At 37.4% G+C, this 9,440-nt stretch overlaps 1 protein-coding gene across 2 annotated transcripts in view; it reads right to left on the bottom strand.

The window, feature by feature from the left end:
* Positions 1-9,440, bottom strand: part of LOC134527634 (putative phospholipase B-like lamina ancestor) — a 136,227-nt gene that overhangs the window by 32,056 nt on the left and 94,731 nt on the right. For both annotated transcript variants that reach the window (XM_063360488.1, XM_063360489.1), the window contains exon 5: positions 3,063-3,309. In XM_063360488.1, coding sequence (XP_063216558.1) covers positions 3,063-3,309 — 247 coding nt within the window. The remainder of the gene's footprint in view (positions 1-3,062; positions 3,310-9,440) is intronic.

Here is a 9,440-nt window from a genome sequence, read left to right as displayed (position 1 = left end):
CAACATAAAAATTTAAATATTAAAAAATTAAATTTTAGACTAGAATTCCAAATTCAGAATATTTCATACAAAACTCAGAACAATTAGTTTTATGGCAAAAAATTATATTGTTAATGTGTATAAAAAAAGAGGGGAGCAAAAATGGTTTCAATAAATTATGAAAAATTATGTTCAGGTAACATGAGGTGACTGCATCCAGTGCTCATTAAACAATATTGTAAAATTCAAAGTGAAAAAAAAAAAAACACTAAAAACCCTTAGTATTGTTGTCTTCATGACAAATCTAGCTTTAAAACATCATAATATAGTTGTTTATTTTATGATAGCAACAACAAATTTAATTATATACTGCTGCATTCAATTATCCGTTAAATTTACATCCTGTTCGTAAACTCAAGTGCCAACGTGATAAATACAAATTTGGCTATAATAGATTACAAAAATATAGGATGTTTTAAATAAACAAACAAAATTCTTCAACTTTTAACTAACTTCTCCAGGTCTTTTACAATTTTTCCACCATGTCACAAATGAAATCCCCTCATGTTCCAAAAAAAATGATTCTGCTCAAAATTACTTGGCACATAATCATTGAAAAAAAAAATACCTGAACCCAAAAACATTATGCCATGGCACAGTTAACGGGTTAGCGATAGATAATTTGCATTTAACCAACTATTCCATTTAAATTCTTTGACCAAGTATATATTTCCCTGGCAATTCCCTGACAATTCTAGGTTCTCCCTGTAGGATAGCCTGTTGTATCGTAGGTCAGTGTACAGGACAGGTTCTCAACATGTGCGCCAGAATATTTCTAGGTGCACCCTGAAGTATTCCAGAGAAATATGTGTCCAGATATAAAAATAAATCTTGTTACTCTATTATACTATTTCATTACAGATATACCTATCTTATGATGTGTTATTTGCACAACTCTGCCAGTTTTGTTCGAATAGTGATTTGTTCAGTATGTCTTTCTTTCTTGTTTGTAAAAAAGGCTGAATAAAATTAAGATATGTTTTATTTTTTATCATTATTTTTTCTGTAAAATTTGATATAGTATATATAGATATATTTCTCACAAATTATTGAAGTGAAACCTCTTTGGGCCCGATTATAGTAAAATTTCAAGGCTGAATTTTAATGTATCGTTATCGTGAAACATTGTTGTGAAATGTTTCTGACGCGAAAAGTATGGAGAATAGTTTGCAGACAGTGAAGAGAACTTTTTGGGCCTAATGCCTTGAGCAGGCTCCATGTAGTGGCGTGCGGCTCAGGTTGAACCCTGTCATGCTACAGGGATAGGCGGGTCGCGGCGGTAGGAACCCATCCGCATGCGCCTCATGCTCCGCTGACTTGCTGCATCTAGTAAGGGAGGGAGTATTTGGGCAGAGGGCAACACAACGGGGTTTGAGTTTATTGTTGTGCACCGTGATAAGGGCCATATTTGCAAGAAAATGGTGTTCTTTCAAGTACTTATAACTTTAATTAAGCATGTAAATCAGTATTGTTAAACAGTGTTATATTAGTACTAGCTGCAATACCCGGCGTTGCCCGGGCTAAACACAGGGTGTAGTTAGTAATTGTCTTCTTAATTTGAATGTCAAGTGTGAAAATTAATTTATATCGCTTTCAGATCCTGACAGACGTTGTTCTGCCAGTTTATAGTTATTTACCTGGTCTGTATGTAATTTAGACTTTATAAAGCAATATAGAAAAAAGCTGAAAAATAAGAGATTACTAATATTGAAAAGATTCCATTATCTAGCTAATGCTCGGCCTGCATTGCAATGCCTCACTCAGTTTTGTTTTGTAATATGTTTGAAGTAGTTCCACATATACAAATCATCTATCCATCTCTCTATATATATTTATCTCTATCTACATCTTTTACATCTATGTATCTCTCTATCTCTATTTATCTCTTTATATCAACATATATACCTACTTCCCACTATCTCTATATCTTCTATATAGCTCTATACATCTATAGGTATATCTCTTAATCTAACCCATTTCATTCTCTATACCTCGCTCTATCTCAACTTATCTCTCCATCTCTATCTCACTCTATATATATCACTCTATCTCTGTCTCTCTTTTATATTTAAATAAATTGTGTCATGCGTGCGCACTTAGACAACAAAAACAGACGAAGTGTCGTTATATAAAATGAAAAAAACACATTTCTTTGACACAATTCATGCTCCAACTATTGAAAAATAGTTATACCGTCTCAGTAACCTTCATGGGCATGCGCATAACAAATCACCAAAATTTCATCGCAATCGGATGAATGGTATAGGAACGCACACGGCACAAACAAACGAAAATTAAAGACATGACAAACGCATAAAACGATGGTGCGTTTAAAATTCAAGGCAACTCTATCTATTGACGAAGTTAAGAACAAAACTGTTATTAGCGCCTTTAGTTTGCTAGCCGCTGCGAGCTCCACTAAGCGGACTGGTCCCACCAAGGAGAAAAATGTTAATTTGCCAGACCTTACTATGTGTATGATTGTGTGTCAGACATAGAGAAATGACACTCACTCAATATTTGTATGTCTATGACCTATGATTTTTTCTGTTATAAAATGAAATTATCACTTTTTCACTTCCTTTGGGATGGAATTTCATATTAGTATGGGGTCTATGTGTTAATCCAGGTTATAAGCTAGCTGTATGCCAAATTTCATTCAATCAGTAGTTTTTACGTGAAAGAGTAACAAACATCCATCCATCCATACTTACAAACTTTCGTGTTTATAATATTAGTAGGATGGTTGAAGTGAAACTTCTTTGGGCACGATGACAGTAAAATTTTGATTACAATTTAAAGGCCGAATTTTAATGCAATGTTTTCGTGAAACATTATTTTGAAACATTTCTTACGCCAAAGAGATATAAAGAGAGCACTTACGAGTCGAGGTTTGAATTGCCAAAGAAGCTTCACTTCTATCCCGTGTACTGAGTTACACGCGCTCTTTTTTTCTGTGGTATTTGAAACGTGCCGTGGCTGGCACGGGCGGCAGGGACGAGCGCCGCAGTGGACGGTCTCACCTGGTGCCAGAAGGGGTCCTTGTGCATGTTGCGCTTGGCCTTGGCGCGCGCCCACTCGCGGTTGTGCACCACGAAGCGCCGCACCTCGTCGCACAGCTGCTCGCGCCGCTCGCACGTGTCGCGCACGGTGTTGTGCCGGTGCCAGTGCACGAGCTGCCACGACAGGCTGCCCTCCAGCAGCCCCGCCGCGTACGCCTGCACCCAGTCCGGGTAGTCGGGGTGCGTCTCCACCTCGAGCCGCGCCCACCTGCACCATCGCGGGTGTTGCAGTTTTAGTTGTACTCATAGTTAGAAGTATATAGAGCAAAGCAACCAAAGAGTATAAACTCAGAAAGTGCCACGACGCTCAGCCAATGAACTGATGGACTGACTGTTTTGACCAGGGCTCGGCAGACTTTTGAGTGAGATGAGCCAATTATTAAGTAAACAGATTCTCTAATTTTTCAGAGAGCCGCAACATCCATTTTCTCTGTATCTACATGAAATTTTAAACCGATAAAAAAAATAGATAAAATTAAAATATTTTGTTCAAAAAATTCTACATAATGTCTACAAAATGAAGGCTACTTAGGGGGGGAAAACCACATAAATGTAAAAAATGTGGTACCGGTAGTCATTAGTAGAGCTCTACTGATAAAACAACAAACCTAAATTATTTTAATTAATTAATTATTCAAATTAAAAAGCACCGGGGCGAGTGCGATGGTGGGGTGGTGGAATAGTATATGCGAACACGCAGGTTGAGGACATGCGTTGTGATTGTTCCGTTTGATTTTGTATGTTTTTTTTTTGTGCTGTCGTTGCGCAGTGAACTGTAGAGCCATAAAATACTGTGAAAAGAGCCGCAAGTGGCCAGCGATCCGCGGTCTGTGGACCCCTGGTTTAGACTGACAGTTTGGAAAGACACTGTTCCAGACACGGCAGATTTAATGGAAAGCCGTCAGTTCATCAGTACATCATTTCCGACTGATCAGTTCACCATCATTGAACACACACAGCACAGCTCGGTAGACTTTACATCCTCAGAAATGGCTGATGTAAATACATGAGCTGCATCAGAATACTAGCAGAATGGATCCCTTAGCTAAGGGATGCACTAAAAGTGCAATGCAGTGGACACGACCATTTTTACATTGTTCACAAGGCATCCCTACATGCGTCCACTAAATTCGAGATTCCTAGGGATGTGACACCCGCATCCATTGATGCGTCCGTACATCAATTAGCTTCGGAATTGTGTTTTATTTTGTTTGTATATAATATTACTTGAGTTTTATGACATAAAATTTGTTAAAACATTATAAGTTTAAGTAATAACTCAAATAGAGACATAAAAATGTTAATAAAAATAACTCATAGGGTTATTTAATGCTCATTTTAAGTATTTTTAATATTTTGAAATTCATAAAAACTCGTTATTTTGATTAATCTGACCAATACACTACATTAAATTTTTAAAATTTTTCTTTATTATTTATTTTTTGCTGAATATTCGTAAATATTACGACTATCAACATTTCAGGGTTGTGTTTTCGAACTATTGTTCCTTACAATAGTTGCTTCTTTTGACATTCTCCGCTACATATTAAATTTGTGTCCCGCAATTTCTAAACATTCTGTAGTTTTAATGGCAATACCAAAGAAAAATTAACTATATACTTGTACAACAACCATACTTAAAACAAGTAGCTTGGCGAATTATTCACCAAGGACGCGGCTACAACCCAGAAGCCAAGCTACTTCAGACAATGGCCGTGAAAGCCTGCGAACATCATACTTAAAACAAGTTGTAGTGAGCTGCTCTGTCGCAAGAAAAATTACAAATAAGCATTACTGTTTTTAAAAAAAGTCTGGTATTATGTTGCACCAAAATAAACTTAAGCATCCCCGTGAAGAAAAAAAAGTGAGCGAATCTTACGGTACTTGCTAGTGATGTGTAATGTGTTCTCATGTTGTTCATTCTGCAGAAAAACTTATAGTACAAAACTCGGATACACAATTTAACGTAGAATTCTTTAAAATAATGCAGAACATGATAAATAAAGTATTCTTTATTCAAACACAAAAATTTCTTGATGTGAACCACAAACATATTTTCTGCACCCGCCACTATAATTCGCTACCTGAATCATAAACGATATTTACCTGCAGATAGAGCAGCATGAAGCAATCGGAAATTTTAAATTATTATAAACGACTCCGATAAAATCTCGGCTTTAACCTGATTTTAATTAGACAAAGAATTAATTTAAATACTACTTCAGCTTGTTAAAAGTCATTTAACAGTTAATAGTATAAAGTTTGCACACATGTTAGAAGTTATACTTCTATAGCTTTACTAAAATATTAACCTGAAACATTAAAAATAAAAACACATTTTAACACTAACGTAGGTATGTTTGCATATTTGTTTTTGCTTAAACAACTGATATAAGTCTGTAAATACTACCTACCAAACAAACATTAACTTTATTTAGCTGATTAAATATTTATATAAAATATTATATTATTATATGAAATACGTTTTAACATTTTTTCTAGTGTCAATATTATAAACATGTCCCTTGAGGTTAACAAGCGCGTGCTCTACTGCTATGCTACTAAGCCTGTTGGGAACTTAGAAGGAGAATATATATTACTTCAGTGTAATATGCAAGTTTTCTTCCGTTTCATAAAACTTGTTAATTCATTTTACTATAACTATTGTTACGAACGCAGACAGGACTCTGACACGACTAGTTCGGAGCTGGCTGGTGGCCCTATACGACCACTGGCGTCACGTGCCCGCCACTGATTTAGGCATGCCACCAGCGCCTGGCCGGATTACAAGGGTCGTCGCTACCCCCTCCCCTTCCTCTCCCCGCACATCGTCCTTCCTCAGCGCTGTTATCTATCGCTGAGTGGCCTTGGGAATTCCGCAGGCCACCGCGTCGTGTGGCCTGAATGTGCGCCGCCTTTCTCGCTGTTTCGGGTGTCGGGTCGGCCCAGGATGACGCGACTCCACACATCCACTCTCGTCAGTTCGAGAAGGGCGCTTCAGATACTTAAGCAGCGACGCCGGTCTCCGCGGGAGTTCCTAAAGAGTTCTGAGCGAGTCCCGCGGCAGTTCCGGAGTCTCGAGAGTTCCGCGAGCGAAGGTGCGATATCGGCGAAGAGGGCGAGAAACTCCTCCCCCGAGAGTGGAGCGATGCGGAGTCCGACTGGATCGTGAGAGTGCGGCGACTGAGTGGCGCCAGACAGGCGCGAGGTAAGGGGCGAACCACTGTTGAGCCTAGCTCCAGTGAGGAGTGCGAACTGCGGAATTTGACATTGAGTGACTTGAAATTAAACATTTTTTAAGTGGCAGTGATTTATGATCGGACATTTTAAAGTACAACTATTCATTATTAATGTAAATATTAGTAAATAATAAAACTGTAATAAAACTTAATTGGGCTATCCCTTACGAACCCAGTTCTCCCCACATAGGTCGTAACACTATTTTAGTTTAACAAATATATTCCAGGGTAGTTATACCTACGGGTTTATGTTGCTTCACGTGGGTCCGCCATCTTGTTTACACGTTTCTTTTCATGGACTTTCGTTCCAATGTCACAAAATTACTCAGGCGAAATACTGTAAAACGAGAGCTAAGATGTATGTGTTTTATTAAGGCTAGTGTCACACTGTGAGTTTTTGCCGCTGGGCTAAAATTTCTGTCGAGTTTTTTTGGTGTGATAAGAGTAAAATTTCAAGGCCGAATTTTAATGCAATGTTTTCGTTCTCCACTTTGTGCGATGATTCATTCCTCACTCAAAAATTAGAACCGAGTTATATGAACGAAAGAATAAGGCAGGGAGGTGCGAATACACTTGTTTCAGATAATAGATATAGGCATCCTCTACGGTCAGCTGTCAATGGCTTGAATTTAATATTTGCTACCAGCGCTCGTGATCCTGTTTGTTCAACCAGCAGCTTAGAGAGCGCTGTTGAGACAGTCCCTGCATTTTCCGCACAGATAACTCTACATACCTGTTATGAATATCATATTTCGTTCACAGTTTTGGCATGTTCCAAATGGCAAAATAGTTTGAATAAACAGAAACTCGCACTGTTTTTTTTTTAATGATGTGTGTATTTCGACAGTGAGTAATATTTATTGTTAGTTAATCATTATTGATTGATCAATAATTATTTATATCCTGAGCAGTTATTTTGAAGAGAGTAAATATTTAGATAATTCATGTTTATTAATTTATTTTTATTTCATTTATAATAAATACAAAAAATATTAGGATTATTAAACACTTGAAAAAGAAATGAAAGCCAAAAAAACTCTGCGCTGTGTTATTTTTAGAAAATTGTCTTCTATCTCTCCTCTCTCTCTCTCTCTCTCTGTCTTTCTGCCATTTTATCTCCCTTACGGCATACTTACAAGTCTAGGTTTGAAATGCCAAAGAAGTTTCACTTCTATTAGTGTACTGAGTTGCATGCGCTCCTTTTTTTTTTTGTTCAATATTCTTTTTACAGCTTTTCTTAGAGCGCACAATGCATATTCTCGAGAATGCACTGAGTAAATTGATCAAAATCGAACATGTAAACAACTGACATAGAATAAATCACTGGCCACTGCTCCTGTTAAACCGTACAGTCTGACACCAACCTAAGAAATGTGCCAAGCTGAAGAATGCCTGTTTAAAGAGAGCCAAATGTACATCGACAAAAAAAAAGGTACATTAGCATAAAATAATGCTACAACAGTACCCAATTGTAGTATGTCAACACAAAACTATGGTGCACACAAAAGGTATGGTACATCGATAAAACATGATGGTACATATGTTTGTTTACAGGGTTTTACGTCACACTGTCAGAGTCGTAGCTTACTTGGGACGTACAGAATTAAGGATAGCTGCAAACCAGCCGAATACAGAATAGATGCTCGTGAATATTAAGCCAGTATTACAATAGTCCGTCGCCTCCATCCGTCAATCACGTGACCTGTAGCCAATCATATGGTCCAAAATATTCCATAAGTCAGTCTTGTCGAAAGCGTGATAGTTTCATATTTTCGATGGACGAAAGGATAAAATTATAACATCCTTAGATACGAAATGGTTTAGCGCGTCAAATTTTAATACATATGAAGTTTTTAAAGTTTGTTTAATGCCTTAGATGCTTACATAATTATTTTTTAAATTATGTGTGAACATATTTTAAATTATCTGCTTTAAAACAAGTGTCCTATTCACATAAATTTAATTAATTAAGCATGGTAATTATGAAAATGTTGAAATAAATACTAGAGTGAAAAATATTGAGTTTAATGTGTTACATGATTGTCAAACTAACCTATCAGAAAATTTTCTACAAAATTATGTTTTCTCAACATTTAACAGCATGAATAAGGAGAAATATCATGTCGGACGAGTGGAGTGTTGTGAATGGCTCGGCGGCTGACGGACGGACGCGACGGGCTATTGTTTTCCGGCTAAGCCATGCCGCAGAGCTGGGATCAACCCTCACTGCCTTCCCAAAGCGGGAGTAACACATGAGAAAACCCGTCCACGGAGGACCCTACTTTGGCATACATACACATGATGTAATATTTACACTAGACCACACAGAGAAAAAGAGTTTCTCTCTTTCTTTTAAAACGCCATGTTTGTGCTCGCCAATACGCTGCAGCACAAGAACCAACTGTAGGCCGCAACAAAATGAATGGCGCACGCTTTTTCCCTACTTCCTGTTAAACATTTCCGTCTCATTTCAAGAAATATCTCCCACCAACTGCCTGATACCGTGAGCTGTGTTCACACGTCAACAATACAGACACTGTGCTACAAGCTGTGGAGGAAGGGAAGCCTACATTTCACAAAGGGTTGAGGACCAACCCGAACATGCCCGAAGACTTCACCTTCGGCCAACTTCGGGACTTTGCTTTTATTTTCATAACAGCACGGCCATGTTGGTGGATATCAAAAACACTTATTAATAATAATTGTGAGGTTAAGTGTTTAATTCATACAAAGAAAGTGCATATTTAGTAATAATCTTAAGATTATTATTCACTGTTATATTACAAGTATTCGTTATGTTCAGGATCTTTCAACGCACTAAATTAAAACAGCAAGCATGATGTACCTCGGGATCAAGTGAAAAACTTGGATATGCGATACTGAACTTTAACTAACTTTCAGATTTGCGTGTAAATTAAGAGATATGTATCATCATTTAGTTCATATTTTCTCTCTACAGGTTTTAAAGTTTAGCCTAGGTTGACGTAATTTTTTTCGTATCACGTGTCCAAATTGATCCCTTGGTTTTGTGGTACAAGATGCTTGCTGTTTTAATTTGTTACGTCGAAAGAGTATGGACATAACAAATACTAGAACATCA

This window comes from Bacillus rossius, chromosome 1 (genome assembly GCF_032445375.1).
Source record: "Bacillus rossius redtenbacheri isolate Brsri chromosome 1, Brsri_v3, whole genome shotgun sequence".
Lineage (NCBI taxonomy): Eukaryota > Metazoa > Arthropoda > Insecta > Phasmatodea > Bacillidae > Bacillus > Bacillus rossius.
The sequence above is the reverse complement of the archived record's forward strand: the minus strand, read 5'-3'. Positions and strand labels throughout refer to the sequence as shown.